The sequence below is a fragment of the Rhinoderma darwinii genome, chromosome 5, assembly GCF_050947455.1.
Source record: "Rhinoderma darwinii isolate aRhiDar2 chromosome 5, aRhiDar2.hap1, whole genome shotgun sequence".
NCBI classification, from domain to species: Eukaryota; Metazoa; Chordata; class Amphibia; order Anura; family Rhinodermatidae; genus Rhinoderma; species Rhinoderma darwinii.
In genome coordinates this window covers 328,374,311-328,389,980 of record NC_134691.1, presented here as the reverse complement: position 1 = coordinate 328,389,980, position 15,670 = coordinate 328,374,311, and the positions used below count along the sequence as shown (strand labels likewise).

Below are 15,670 nucleotides of genomic sequence, written 5' to 3'. Positions count from 1 at the left end.
TGATTTTGGAATGGGATGAGCCTCTTTTGCAGCTATTACAGCCTCCACTCACTCAGTCACCATGGAAACACATTTCATGAAGCTCTGGACGCACAGGTCTTGTGCTGATGTCACTTCCAGAGGCGCTGTGTGCGTGGATCTCCATAGTGAGTGATGCAACAGAGGACAGGAGATTTTTATGAGCCACGCCCTTCAGCACCCCCCTCTGTGAGTTTGCATGGTCTGCCGCTTTGTGACACTTCCACTTCACAATAATAACAGAGGTGATCAGAGCCGATCTAGCAGTTAATAATAACGCTTACAGGTCACAGATACTAATAACACTTACAGGTGACCAGGCAGATCTAGCAGTTAAATAATAGAACTTACAGGTGACCGGGGCGATCTAGTAGATAGTAGCATTTATAGGTGACCGGGGCAGATCTAGCAGATAATACCACTTACAGGTGACTGGGGCAGATCTAGAAGATAATACCACTTACAGGTGACGGGGGCCGGCCCAGCAGATAATACCACTTACAGGTGACCGGGGCGATCTAGTAGATAGTAGCATTTATAGATAACCGGGGCAGATCTAGTAGATAATAACACCTACAGGTGAATGGGGAAGATCTAGAAGATAATAATAACAACACAGATGACCAGGGCAGATCTAGCAGATAATAGCACAGGTCACTGGGGCAGATCTAGTAGATAATAATAGCACTTGCATGTGAACGGGGCTGATCTAGAAGGTAATAGCACTTACGGGTGATTGGGGCAGATCTAGCAGATCAGAAATTTCACAAACTGACTTGTGGCATCCTATGACAGTGCCACATTTAAAGTCCCTGAGTTCATCAGTAAGACCCAAGCTACTACAAATGTTTGTCTATGAATATTACATGGCTGTGTGCTTGATTTTATGTGCTCCTGTTTGCAATGGATATGGCTGAAACACCTGAACTCAACAGTTAGGAGAGGGTCCACATACTTTTATCCATATAGTGTAATAATAAATATAAATGTAGTAGAAAAAGGTCTTGTTTCCTATTCTATATGTCAACTAGATGAGGACATGATATAGGATGACGGTTGATGTCTTCAATATTTCTCCTGTATGTCCCTTATAGGTATATATTTCTTGGCAGTTATAAAAGTTTGTGTCTATATGTATGTATTTGTTAGTTACCGACAATCACTGTGTATACAAGCTTGCTGTCCGTGTAGAGTACATAGTGACAGTGTACGTAAAGTGTGTACTTTGTCACCGTTTTGCAATTTAGCTTTTCCTTAAAGGGGTTTAACGGAAGAAATTAACTAATTTCTATTTCACTGCACATATAAAAATAATGTAATTTGCAGCATACTTATATTTTGATTTCATCTTCTAACACCCGATTCCAGCGCTGGTCACGTGATGCGTCTCCAGTAGCAAAATCCTGACTTCCGGCGCTAGCCCGTCCATGATCTGAGTTCCGTTTCCCGGCTGGCTCAATGTACGGGTACGTCATTCCTGACGTCACTGTACACTGAGGGAAGTGGTGGACCGGATACTCTCTTTCTTCTGATAGTTTCCGCTCTGCTGCTAGGGGAGAGAAACACTGCTAGTCTCTGAGCGTGCGTGTTTTCTACACTAGCAGTGTTTACCACGCATGCTCACTCCTGCGCTATCACAGCGCCTGCGCATCATTTTCTCCCCCCTAGCAGCGGACCGGAAACTATCAAAATAAATCAGATGTCTGGAGCCAGTTGCTCTGACAAGGACTCCAGCGCTGGGGTTAGGGGATTCCAGAGTCCTGGAGCAGAGCCTATACTAGCGCTCTGCCCGAGACTCCAGATCTGGGGCAGACCCTGACAACACTCTCCATATATGGACAGTGATGTCAGGGTATTCCACAGAGTCCCGGAGCAGAGCCTATACTAGCACTCTGCCCTGGACAGTCTCTGGGGAAGACCCCTGACAACACTGTACATATATGGACAGTGATGTCAGGGGATTCCACAGAGTCCCAGAGCAGACCCTATACTAGAGCTCTGCCCGGGACTTCGGCTCTGGGGAAGAACCTGACAACACTGTCCATATATGGACAGTGATGTCAGGGGATTCCACACACTGCCCATATATGGACAGTGATGTCAGGGAATTCCACACACTGTCCATATATGGACAGTGATGTCAGGGGATTCCTCAGAGTCCCGAAGCAGAGCCTATACTAGCACTGTGCTCTGCCCTGCTCTGGGACTCCGGCTCTGGGTCAAATTAAGTTTTTTTTTGTTTTTTTTACCACTATGTTGTTTGGTACAGCACTGATATGTTACAGGTTTGTTGTTCGCTCTCGTTGATCTAATGAGACCAGTAAAATGGCAACGGAGATTATTTATAGCTCGGTCTAGTAGGCGTGATGAGTCCCTGCTGCTGACGCATTGCATGCTGGGACACGAGCGGTGCAGGTCGGGAACTGTATGACTAGAAGATCAAGACAAGGAACACACAGGTAAACAAACCTCTCAGTGTAAACTAAAGAGAATCATGGTAAATTAAAAAATAAAAATGTAGATAACGATAGTCAGGGGGCATTAATAGATAAATTGAGAAGCGTTGCAGTGATTAAAAAAAATTAAGATTTTATTGGAAAACACCTTTAAGGAAATAGTAAACCTTATCACTGTCCCATTAATATGAATGGACACTGTGTAATTCTCAATTTCTCCTGTGGTGGCGCTGCAGGGAAATTGAACACTTGCTGCCAGGTATACCCACAGACTACAGCTGATCGCTGGCTGTCCCATGGGAACACTTGAACACTTTGTAATCTGCATATTGTCAAGGGACTGTTCTAACAAGTAGGGACTTTGCAAAGTAGAGAAACCCCTTTAAAGTGGCAGACTTTAGGTTAACCCCTTATGCACACGACCGTGTTTACCACCCGTGTCCCATCAGTGATCCAAGGAAAGATAGGACATGTCCTATCTTTCCTCGGATCGGAGAATTGGGACAGTTTTCATGAACTCGATTCACCTGCTAAAGTGAATGGGTCCGTGAAGACTATCGGGTGCCACTCGGATGCCGTTAAAAAAGGCCTGAGTGGCACAACAGTCGTGTGCTTGAGGGGTAAAGGTTTATTTCCCATCTGAGATATTTATGGCATATCCACTGGATTCACCTCGGGGTGCTCCACCTATCGAGAGAATTAGGATCAGAGTGCCCCTTTATCCAGATAGGTGGAGGTTCCAGAGGTGAGACATTCCCCTACATTTAGACATTTATGGCCTATCCTGATGATACCAGGGGTCACTTAAAACAGATAAAGATCCGTTTCACACAAGCATATTACGGGCGCAATTCCCAATCCACACAATGCAATACGTCCACACCTATTGCTGCATAACAAGGCAGATTTACCATCCAGGAGTCTGGAAAAGCTTGTTAGACCTTTAATGGTGGCCATATTGGTTGTCACCCATTTTTTCCAGGAAAATATAGAACTATAAAAATGCTGATTAAAATATTAACAGTATGACAATAATTCTAGGATTATATCTACAGGATTATATTTTTCTATTTTATAATGACTTTGGTATTGTAAAAGATTCTGTGCCTGTATATATAAAATCTGCATTGCTAGCTATTTAAAAGCCCGAACCACAGTATCATTATTTATATATAAAAGATTCCTCCGTGGGATTTCTATGGGAGAATGGACACCGTGTCCCCATTCTACACCCTGGCAGTGCGGTTGCTAGGGGAAGACCTGGAATGAATGTCCTTTACTGGCAGCACATTGACACGGGTTAGCTGCGGTTCTCTATAATCCTCACTATTATTCCAGGGGCAGCCATGACCGGTATTAATCTTCTATTGTAAACTCTTTCGGAATGAATGGTCTGGGAATAATATAAGTAAATACCTGCTGACCACAGCCCGCATAGTGTTTATGTACAGGTCACCATAGGGACCTGTCATCTGCTTGTGTCTCCAATCACTGCAATGTATGAGATGGTGTTAGATCTGGTCTGAGACGGGTTACTATACAGCTCCTATGGATTGTCGCTCTGTTTTCTGGTTATTATTGTGGAATTATCTTCTCCTGTTATAAGAACTAATCAATTCAGGTAAGTGCAGACTCGAAGTATTGTCAGCAGGGGTCATATACTTTCTGCTTGGTGCAAGTAAATGTGCCCAAACACATAGCAATAATGATACCACCACGGGCGAGAGGACATTACCGCGACTTACCATACATGAATGGTAACATACAGCTGACACCATACTGCAACGACTGGGACCAGAGTTCGCTCCAAACGCTAGTGAAATGCAGACAAACCGCTTCCCATTATAATCAATGGGAAAAACGGCGTTTAGTTCAGACGGGGCATTTTTTCACGCCGCTGTTTTAAAACACGGCATGTAAAAAAAACGCTGCGTAAAATTCATGTCACTTCTTGAGCCATTTTTGGAGCTGTTTTTCATAGGGTCAATTATGAAGACGGCTCCAAAAACATCTCCAAAAAATGTCTTCTGCTTCAAATACGGCAAAAAATTAGAGGCTGGTTTCCCTTGAAAACAGCTCTGTAATTTTCAGCCGTTTTTAATTGTGCGTGTGAACATAACCTTAGAGGCCGCAGCATCTAAGGAGTTTAACAGAAGAAGGGTCTCCCTCTGTCAGCCTAAAGTGCAGCCCCGCGTGACAATGTGTTGCAATAGCAGCAGGTTGCCTTACAAAGGCCCCCATGTCTCCCATGGAACTAAACCTATTAGTAGAATACTGACAGGCAGGCAGAGTACACAAAAAGACAAAAAGTGTTCTGAGTTATGAAAAAAAATATCCAAGTAAAAAAAAAAAACGCCTAAAAAATAAGATTAAATAGCAAAGCCAGAATTACTGTTTTTTTGTTCATCCCGTCTGTCAAAAAACAGAATAAAAAGTTATAAAAAAAAATGCATATATCACAAAAATGTACCAATGAAAAACCACAGGTTGTCCCACAAAAAAATAAGCCCTCGTACAGCGCTGCCATTGAAAATATAAAACTGTTATTTGTCTTTGAATGTGGCAACTCAAAAACTTTTTTTGTTTAAGTGTTTTTATTGTGCAAAAGTAGCAAAACATAAAAATAAACATTATAAATTTGGTCTCGCCATAATTGTTCTGACCTGAAGAATAAAGTTAACCTGTCATTTATACCACATTGTAAATGCCAGTTTTTTTTCAGCCCCATCAACAAAAAAATTAATACAAATTATACAGTCCATTATATGTTCCCCAAAGGGGTGCTATTCCAAAATACAACTAGTCCTGCAAAAAACAAGCCCTCATATGGCGATGTTGACAGAAAAATATATCGTTATAGGGGTCGGAGCTCCCTTCTTCTGATACAGAGCGCCAAATCCCCTGTATAGACACAAATGATGAAATTCTGACTGCCTGCAGTCACCACTAGAGCGAGCTTATTGCATACTGTGCTATTATTGAGTTTAATATATTCACAGAATGCGGTAAGCTCCCCCTAGTGGCAGCTGAAGGCAGACCAAATTTTATCATTAAGGGGCAACTAAACGTCCGACAAACTTTTGACATTTCATAATGACATGTCAAAAGTTCTGATTGGTGGGGGTCCGAGCACTGAGACCCCCACCAATCGCTAAAACGATGCGGCAGCTGCTTCGTTTCTGTTCGGCTTTTTTCAGAAAGCAGATGTAGCGGAGTGCGCGCTCATAGACTTTCTATTGAGTCTGTACACCGCTACATCAATTTCCGGAGAAAGCTCAACAGAAACGAAGCAGCTGAGCGCTTTTGCAGCATTGTTTTAGCGATTGGTGGGGGTCTCAGTGCTCGGACCCCCACCAATCAAAACTTCTGACATGTCACTGACATGTCAGAAGTTTGTTGAACGTTTAGTTACACTTTCAATTTTATGTCTCCGATCATAAAGAGCATCAACATGAATCACTGCAGATTACTGTTTCCTAACTAATAGAGTGTAAATATGAAATAAATAGCAGGTAGGTATTACCCAAAAGCAGGGACATATGTAATTTTTAAGACCACAACTTGACATTCACATTATTAATAAAAAATTATAAAAAGGGGTTATCTGGGACTATAATATTGATGGTCACTAATCAGCCACGGCACTCTAGCGAGCAGCATATCCTCTTCATTGTTTACCAGACAGCGCCATACATTTAGTAGTGGCTGTGTCTGGTACTGCAGCTCAGTCCCATTCCAGTAGATGGGACTAAACTAGAATACCAGAAACAGCCACTACCAAATGTACGGTGCTGTGCCGGTATACAATAAAGGGGATGTGGCACCCCCACAGATCTGATACTGATGGCCTTTACTGAGAAAGGCCATAAATGTTATCTTCCAGGAAACCCCGTTAACCCTCCTAACATAACGTAAGAATAATCTGTATCCCTTTCGATATGTCTGACCCACTTCTTGCGAAAAATTTTATAACAAACCGTGGCATATATGATACCAATGAGATAAACAGTACTATATTGCAAACCTAATATGTACAGTCAGTGGCAGACTAATCATTGGTTGCAACAGTCACATGTCCCTGTGTCGGGACAGCATCCCTGCAGCTGGAAGTAGAGACTGATTGGGGACCAAGCAGAGGCAAAACGGGAGCAATCGGTGAGGTGAATATGGGGTTTTTATGCTTGTACACCACTGTGAGTCCCTATAAAAATAGTTTTTATTCCCTGGACAAGCCCTCTAAGTCTTCATGTGTGTGGACACCAGTGTACTGTACTGACACAAAGAATTTTACGTTTGATATAATTAACAGATCGTAGACAAGAAGAACATTATTCCTATGACTGTCCCTACTGCTGTGGATTCCATTTATCAACAATGTTATCAGAGACGGTCACAGTCCTCAATCTGAATAGCAAACAGCTGACGGAGATACCAGAAAATGTCATCAAATGTCTACAACTAAAGTGTTTACAGCTCAACAACAACTCAATCGAGAAGCTACCACAACATCTACAATGTCTCCTCAATCTAGAGATATTGTCCATGGAAGGAAACCTGCTGAAGTGTCTACCTCCAGAAATAGGTCATCTTTCCCAACTCCAAGCCTTGAACCTTAGTCATAACCTTATAACGTGCCTTCCAGATGACATCTCACATTTACGGCACATCAAACAGCTCTTTGTCTCCCATAATAACCTCACACAATTACCTTCATGTGTAGGAAGCCTGAAAACCTTGCAGATCCTGGGTCTGAGCGGGAACCACCTGAAGTATTTGCCCGAGTCAATGGCCAACCTCAAGAACCTGCATGTGCTGAACCTAGACTACAATCAGATGTCCACCTTACCCAAATGCATCTTCAGGCTCCCACAACTAGTTAAGCTCTGCTTATGTGGCAACCAGATCAAAAATTTACCAAAAGAAATCGGAGATCTGAAGAACCTCCGAGAACTCTCGCTAAGTAAGAATCAGATCAAGTTCTTGCCAATACAACTGTATAACTTGACCAACCTGGAAGAACTGATCCTTGATGACAACCAATTAACCGGATTATCGGACAAGATTGAGCGACTGCAACGACTCAAAGTGTTTTCTGTCGCTAATAATTTATTTCAGATTGTCAATGATAAACTCTGCGGCTGTCAATATATAGAAACGTTAGTCCTCACTGGCAATCAATTGCGTTCCCTTCCTGAAAAGATTCACAAGCTATCCAACTTGATGAAGCTTCGTGTTGACCGAAATGCGTTGGAGGTTCTACCAGAGCAACTGGCGCATTTGAAGCATCTATCGGTGATGGCCTGTGGAGACAATCATCTGCTTTATCTCCCGATTGAATTGAATAACTGTTCGCATGTAACCAAATTGGACTTGAGTGGTAACCAGTTGTCAGAATTCCCCCAAGCTTTGTCCTCTATGTTTGCTCTATTACATTTAAACCTCAACCATAATGGAATACAAGAAATCCCACAGACCGTCATTTACAACTCAAAACTGAAATACTTAGAAATCAGTGGAAATAAATTACAGGAATTCTCCAGCTACATTTGTGCACTCCACCATCTCATTTACTTGGATCTAAGCAAGAACGAGCTTCGAGCGGTCCCACCAAATGTGTCCGACATGATGTCCTTGTGTGATCTCCTTCTCCATTGTAATAAGTTGACAAGTTTTCCTCCAGAATTGTGCACCTTACAAAGTCTCCAGAGACTTAATCTGTCAGGAAATCTGATTCAATCGGTACCAGTGCAGGTCCGTCAGTTAGAGTCGCTGAAGGAGCTTGACCTCTCCAACAATAATTTCAAGGTTTTCCCAAGGGAAGTGTGCCACGTTCTCTCCCTGGAAACCCTACATATCAGGCATGAGAGTGGCTTGAAGGTAAACGTTCAGTATTATAAAGTACTAGCAAACAAAATATATTCTACTTAGTATGCCAGGCCAATAGCTGAAGATGCTTGATAGGTGACAACCACATTTCAGAAAAACATTTACAGCAGTTGTCACTTCCCTTCCCCCACTTCCCGTGCCATCTCATAATGATTGGTCACAATGAGCTCAGATGAAAATACCTCCCAGGGTAAATATAAAAATATCAATATCCAGTTCTGGTACATAGCTGCCCCCACATTATAAAGTGCATGGTTAAAAAAAAATGCTTAGCTTTTATACCTTTCTCCAGTGCTGGGGCACGAGCCTATTTTGGGGACAGAAGTTTTGGTGGCATGCCATCAATATGCACTACGAGAACCTCTGCAGAAGGGCGGGTACAACTCTCCACAGAAGCATGGAGATCCAGTGTAGTCACCTACTGAAATAAGCCCTTGTTCCTAGGCAACACCCCAAACTTGTTTAAGAAATAGATAGTAAATACATAATTTCCTTAAAAATGTATGAGGAACTTTACAGGATATAGTGACCTTACTTCTATTGTATCATATATTAATTATACTGCATGATTAGTCATTTTAGTTAGCACTATGGTACCATGCCCTGCCCTATTATCTAATGTTCTTTTATCGTATAGCACTATGATAACATAAGCTGATATATTGTATACTGGAATACACACAATTACTGATAAACTCTGTAATATTTTATTCTACCCTATTTTATAATAGAGTATTGTATGTTGCTCTATATCATATAACCAATTTTAACTGTTAGCATTGTAATAATATATTCTGCTTTATTACATAATATTCTGTTTTATACTTCTTTGTATCATAGCATCCCTACACAGTCTGACACTTCCAATTGGAGCTGACAGTGTCAGACTGTGCAGGGACACTCCCTAATTTATAGATTTCCAAGAGGAATAACAGAGGCATTCTTGGATGTAGCTATAAGGGTCACAGCGGTCACGCGGACATCTCTAATTTCCATTAGATGAGACTACACAGACCCCATTTACTCCAAAAACTCTTTTAGTTCCTTATCCTCCTCGATCCCAAGTCCTCTTCATCGCCGTTCAGCGTCAGGACCCAGTGTGGCGGTTCCCGGAGGTGAAGAGGACCCAGAGGTCTGGTCTGAGGTCTGAATTGATTGTGTGGTCTTGTCTGGCATCTAAATTCATTTTGTAAGTGGCATTTAAATGTCTTAAATGGGAATACCCCTTTAATTCTAAAATATACTTTATTCAAAAATAAGAATAGAATAGTTAAATATAATTAGAGATGAGAGTACCTTAAAAAAAATAATTCCCTTTTCAACACTATGTATTTTTTAGGCCTTACATTCAGTGCTGATTGATTTCTTAATATATTTTTATAGCAGTCAGAGCTCCATTCTCCTGATACATAGCTCCAAATCCCCTGCACAGACATAAATGGAAAACTTTGACTGCCTGCAGCCAACACTAGAGGGAGCTTAGGGGCTTACTACATACTGTTTTATGATTGAATGCAATGTATAAGCAGCATGTGCTCTCTAGTGGTGGCTGCAGGCAGCCAGAATTTTTCATTTATGTCTATGCAGGGGATTTGGAGCTCTGTATCAGCAAATATGGACCTCCAATCTCTATAATGATATATTTAGAAATTAATCAGCCCATAAATTTAGAAAATTGTCTTTAAAAGAAGACATTCACTTTCAGGCCGTGTTCACATGGGGCGGATACGCTGCGTAAAAGCACGCAGCGTATGCACCCTGTGCGCCGCAGGGAATTACGGGTGAAAAAGTGCACCAAACTGTGGTGCAGTTTTTCGCCGGGAAAGTCTGCTGCGGAAAACTGCTGCATTAACGTTTCATCCCAGCAGACCGCTGCAGCCTGTGATTGGCTGAAGTAGCAGTCACATGGGATGAAGCGTCATCCTAGGATGCTGGCCCTCTGACCTCATCCAGGCCGGCCTCCTGGGATGATGTTTCATCCCATGTGACTGCTGCTACAGCCTGTTATTGGCTGTGGCGGTCACATGGGATGAAACGTCATCCCAGGATACCGTGCTGGAGGGAGGAACACAGACTTCTGGGTAAGTATGTTTTTTTTTTTTTTTTATGTATTGTGTTTTTTGCGACGGGATTTACCTCCGCATTGAATTCAATGGGGAAAACCCGCAACAAATTAGCAGCGTTTACGCAAATACAATTGACATGCTGCGGAATAAAATTCTGCACCGCAGGACAATTTCTGAGAGGTTTTTCCGCTCATTATTTATGCAGCGTGTGGATGAGATTTGTTTTATGTCATCCACTTTGCTGATACTTTATTTGCCGTGGATTTTACGCAACTAATTCCGTTGCGTAAAAACCGCAGTATTTACGCAACGTGTGAACTGACCCCCAATCTGCTTTGATAATCAGAACCTATCATCCATTTTGTGCTGAACAGCCAATTAGAAACCATTAAAAACGCGTGGAGTTATATTTCTATGAACATCATCTTTCAAATTTACTAAGAAAAAAAATGTGGAAAACAAATCAAAAGGGAATGTCCACAAAGCAAGGAATGCTGTAAGATTTCAGCTCTGAAGCCGGCAGAATTGTGAATGCTGCTCTGGACATAAATTTTGTTTTTCTTCAGATTAGAGCTCTTCCAGAAGAGTTGTGTACAATGAATAATCTCAAGAACCTGGACATTTCTGACAATGCCATACGAACCATTCCAGAAAGCATTGGAGGAATGAAGAATCTTATGAAAATAACGGCTTCTAATAATCAGCTTTCCTGTCTTCCTGCTTCTGTTTCTGCCATAGAGGGACTCCAGAACATCAACCTGAATGGTATGTAAATCTACGGCATCTCGAGATGCAGTAGTTGTAAGATCGTGACCATATTGTCCTGTGTATGGCCAGCGTTAGTCCTGCATCTCTTTCCTATACACAGTAGAGGAAATATGTTGTGGGTTCAATTAATGCTCAAATATCTTATCACAGATGCATAGGATACATTATATATAAGTTTATAGTTTTTAGTCCTTTACTTGCTAATATGAACGCAGTTAAGATTCCCAAGGATCTTGGCGGTGATGTGGAGGTTGATGATTGACATGCCAAACATAGATATTGGTGGTTAATATAGATGAGATACATGGTATACATCCAGGGACGTAATTACCAGGGCAGAAGCATCTCCTATGAGGCCTAATAAATGAGAGGGCTCACATCCAATGTTAAGACTAGGACTTTCTCGTCTATCCCTCTGGAGGACCCCGGAATGTCCGTGCAATGCACAGAAAGCCCATTGATTTTAATGGGCAACATGCAATACTTGATTTCCCCTGTGGAGGCACTGCAGGGGAATTAAACAGCTGATAACTGGGAGTCCGAACAGTGAGACAACTCACATTCATCTTACCCCAAAATAGTACTATATAAGTCAAAAGTCCTAAGCCTACTCCCATAGAAACTAGGTAATGGGATGTTGCATTTTTTAGGTGAGCCAGGTGGTGTTTAATTTTGCATTCAGTAATTTTTGGAAAAGTAGAACCCACTGATGACCTATGTTATACTTATTAATGTAATCTTTGAGTTAAAATAGTTGCCTCATGAGTATAGGGGCACCCTATAAAATATCTCCCTTCATACATGACCGAAAGACATACGTGGATGTACAACCGCCGATGGGTACAGACCCAGAGCTCTTTTAGGTTTATCTTTGGACGGCAGAATGTAGAACCTGCCTATATTTACCATTTGTACATTTGCTAGTAGTTTTTCCATAGGGATATGTTATTCCTATTGTAAATTTTATGCAAGCTTTAGCCTATACTATTAGAATATACAATCTTTTTAGGCAACAGGCTGACATCACTGCCTGGTGACATCCACCGTCTGAAGAATCTGAAGGAGATCAGCCTTGGAGGCAATCCCATGATTAATCCCCCTCGTCTTGTGTGTGAAGGAAAAGTACTATATCCTATTGGGCGCTATTTACAGGCTGCTGACCTGGTAGAAGGTACAGATGTTACTTACGGATTTTGACATTTTCATATTTTTTTGTGAAAGGTTTGTGTCTCAGGGTGTACAATAAAATTGCTATATATATTTATTAAAGGGAATATATAATTTTAGTGCCAGTAATTAGATGAGAGTCTTTAGAATATAAATAATGTGTTTTGTTCTCTTTTTTTAATGTTGTAGCTTTTTTTTAATTTATTTTTTTTAAAAAAACATCTCTGGGAGTAGCCATATTGGAGACCTACACTTCCATCCAGTACTGTCTGTATAGACAGCGCAGTAGAGTGAGTGCACTTAATGGTACTTGAATTTAATGGTAGTCAATTGACAAAGAAAAGTCATAGACTATTACAGTCTCCATGAAGTGATGGAGTACAGAGACCAGGGAATGATAAGGGAGCTGCATACAGAGCCATATCTGTATAGGCCTCCAGCAGTACAAAAGAGCTATTGTTAAATCCTCAGCTCTCTGCTGATTCTGTCCCAGTCTACACAGTGAAGCTGACAAGTGAGCTGCAGAAAACACTGAGTGTCAATCTATTACTTGCACACCAGTGGTCAACGTGAAAACTGGGATATTTCAAGATCATTTTTATGGTGATTGTCACATGAAAATTAAAACACCATCAAATATAAAAAAGTATGTTTATAATAAAAACCTGATTTAAATAATATGTCATTATCTGATGATATATTTATGCCTTACCTTTTTTTTTCAGGCAGTTATATCTAATATCAGAGAAGAAGCAAGCTACTTCCTCCCTCACTTTAACTCTATAGAGAACCTGTCAGATCTCATGACATGTCTGTTTTAGCAAACAATTCCTCCAGGACATGTATAAATACATTGACAACTGGATGTTACTATTCCCCTTGCCCATATGGTGTATCCCTACACACTGTGACTGTCAGCACTAATTAGGGTATGTGCACACACAAAATAAAAAACGTCTGAAAATACAGAGCTGTTTTAGAGGGGAAAACAACTCCTAAGTTTTTTATTCAAAGTCGCGTTTTTCGCTGTGTTTTTAACTGCCATTTTTGGAGTTTTTGAAAAACGGCCACGTAAAAAAACGCCCCGTCGGAACAGATCACCATATTTCCCATTGAAATCAATGGGCAGATCTTTTGAGGCGTTCTCCTTCCGATTTTTCAGCCGTTTTTCGGGACGTTTACGGCCCGAAAAATGTCTGAAAACACTACGTGTGCACATACCCTTAGAGGGTGTCAGAGATGTGTAGGAACAAACCCCCTTGACAAGGGAAATAGAAACACCCACTTGTCAATTTATTCATACATTTCCTGGAGGAATAACAGGAATGGCGCAACGCAAAGTTCTTAGAAAAGATGCTCCAGAAGTGTTATTTTATGGGGAATGCAATTATTTACTAAAACAGACATGTCAGGAGAGGAGACACATCCTTTTTAAAGCTTATGGAGTATTAGTTATAGATATAATTTAGATGTCTCTGGTTTTTCCAGCACGTCCCTAATAGACAGATAAACTCTTGGTCACTGAAACCAGAACATGTTTTACACTCTGAGTATGAGAGGGATTGGTATATGTGCGTGGGGAAGGGGGGTCCCACTGTTATTGACTGCCAGGGAGATCTAGGAGAGGGAAGTATCAGGATTCACTGGTTGACCAGGTGACATATTAGCACCAAGAAAGCTAATATGATTGACAATGGCAATTGTAAGATAGCTACTTCCTGTCATAAAAGCTGAAGATAGGAAAAATCCAGAGTGCAAATGGCCGGGGATGCAAAACAAGACAACAGATAGCTACTGAACATAAGGATTAAGGAGCACAGTCAAGTTTTCTGGAATATAACTAGACTGTAAATAAATGATAATGATAACAAGACTATTTTATGCCAAATGGATGAACCTGGAATGTATTGCTCAGGTAATTTGTAATTGTTTGATTATTTATTTTATTTATTGTAGACAGGATCCTGCTGAAAATCTTCAAATTAGTTTCCCGTAATGTTTTCATAGAAGATTTTGCATTTTTCTGCAAGAAACTTAAGCTAAATGATGAAGACACCAAAGTTATAGTGAAGAACCGGTAAGGATGTGCATTGTTCTTATTATATTATATAAATCCCTAATTCAGTCCAGCTAAATAAAGATATAAAGTATCTGTTTCCAGAACGGCAATCTGCCAAAAATGTGATGGGCCAGGTTGGATATTTTCGGTTGTGGTCAGCTGAAAATCAATTGCCATTTTGCACAAGTCCAGTCTGTTTTTTTCTTTTTTTTTAATTGCTCCCTGGTCTGCAAGTTCGGTCTGGCGTGTTGTAGGTGGGATTGTTTGTATGAACGACCCCACAGACAATTGAGCATCCACATTCCGGCCGATCTAAATCCTCTGTGTATGGCCGGTTTAGCTGAGTAGAGATATTCTTTCAGCAGTCAGTTGTGAATTTGGTGATAGCTGGTGGTGACAATGGGATAATGAAAGATAATGATGGGAAAATGGCACTGCTCTTTATAGATCGTATAGAGGTGTATAAAATCACATAATAATGCAATGTCGCTTACAGATCTCTTCAGTTTCCAGAGAAAATCTTGCAAGTGTTGAACCTATGGAGGGCACAGAGACAGGCCGACATGAGCCCTGCCACCATTACTGAGCAGCTGATTCGGGTGCTGGTGATGGCAGATCTACACGAAGTTGCCCTAAAAACCAGGATGTTAAAACTCTCTGTAAAGTCAATAAAAATCTGATTTCCCGTCTCCAATGTTTTATTGTGTGTAGAGAAATGTAGTGTCTCAGAAAATGAGAATATTATATAAGCCCAATTTCAAAAATTATTTTTAGTACCGAAACGTTGGCCTACTGAGAAGTATGTACAGTATCTGCCCTCAATACTTGGTCGGGGCTCCGACTCTGCATGAATTACTGCATCAATGCGGCGTGGCATGGAGGCGATGAGCCTGTGGCACTGCTGAGGGGTTATCAATGCGGCGTGGCATGGAGGCGATCAGCCTGTGGCACTGCTGAGGTGTTATGGAAGCCCAGGTTGTATGATAGCGGCCTTCAGCTCGTCTGTATTGTTTGGTCATGGGTCTCTCATCTTCCTCTTGACAATACCCTATAGATTCTCTATGGGGTTTAGGTCAGACGAGTTTGCTGGCCAATCAGGCGCAGTGATACTGTGGTTATTACACCAGGTATTGGCACTTTTGGCAGTGTGGGCAGGTGCCAAGTCCTGCTGGAAAATGAAATCTGCATCTCCATAAAGCTGTCAGCAGAGGGAAGCATGAAGTGCTGGGAAATGTCCTACTAGACGCTGC

At 41.3% G+C, this 15,670-nt stretch overlaps 1 protein-coding gene across 3 annotated transcripts; it reads left to right on the top strand.

The window, feature by feature from the left end:
- The first annotated feature begins 84 nt into the window (after window positions 1-84).
- Window positions 85-15,102, top strand: LRRD1 (leucine rich repeats and death domain containing 1). 3 transcript variants are annotated; one of them, XM_075828751.1, is made up of 6 exons: window positions 125-207; window positions 6,784-8,351; window positions 10,993-11,191; window positions 12,204-12,365; window positions 14,318-14,438; window positions 14,917-15,102. In XM_075828751.1, exons 2-6 carry the CDS (start codon window positions 6,849-6,851, stop codon window positions 15,098-15,100), a joined length of 2,169 nt encoding a protein of 722 aa, XP_075684866.1. In that variant the 5' UTR covers window positions 125-207; window positions 6,784-6,848; the 3' UTR covers window positions 15,101-15,102. The 3 variants fall into 3 exon arrangements, with proteins under 3 accessions (XP_075684868.1, XP_075684867.1, XP_075684866.1); XM_075828753.1 differs by lacking the exon at window positions 6,784-8,351 and having other exon boundaries at window positions 85-207; window positions 10,998-11,191; XM_075828752.1 differs by lacking the exon at window positions 6,784-8,351 and having other exon boundaries at window positions 85-207.
- The last annotated feature ends 568 nt before the right edge of the window (window positions 15,103-15,670 follow it).

Excerpts from the sequence above, each read along its gene's own strand:
- LRRD1 (XM_075828751.1), top strand. The coding sequence starts at position 6,849 with ATGTTATCAGAGACGGTCACAGTCCTCAATCTGAATAGCAAACAGCTG. Across the intron at positions 8,352-10,992 it reads GGCATGAGAGTGGCTTGAAG|ATTAGAGCTCTTCCAGAAGA; the intron begins GTAAACGTTCAG and ends GTTTTTCTTCAG. Across the intron at positions 12,366-14,317 it reads GGCTGCTGACCTGGTAGAAG|ACAGGATCCTGCTGAAAATC; the intron begins GTACAGATGTTA and ends TATTTATTGTAG.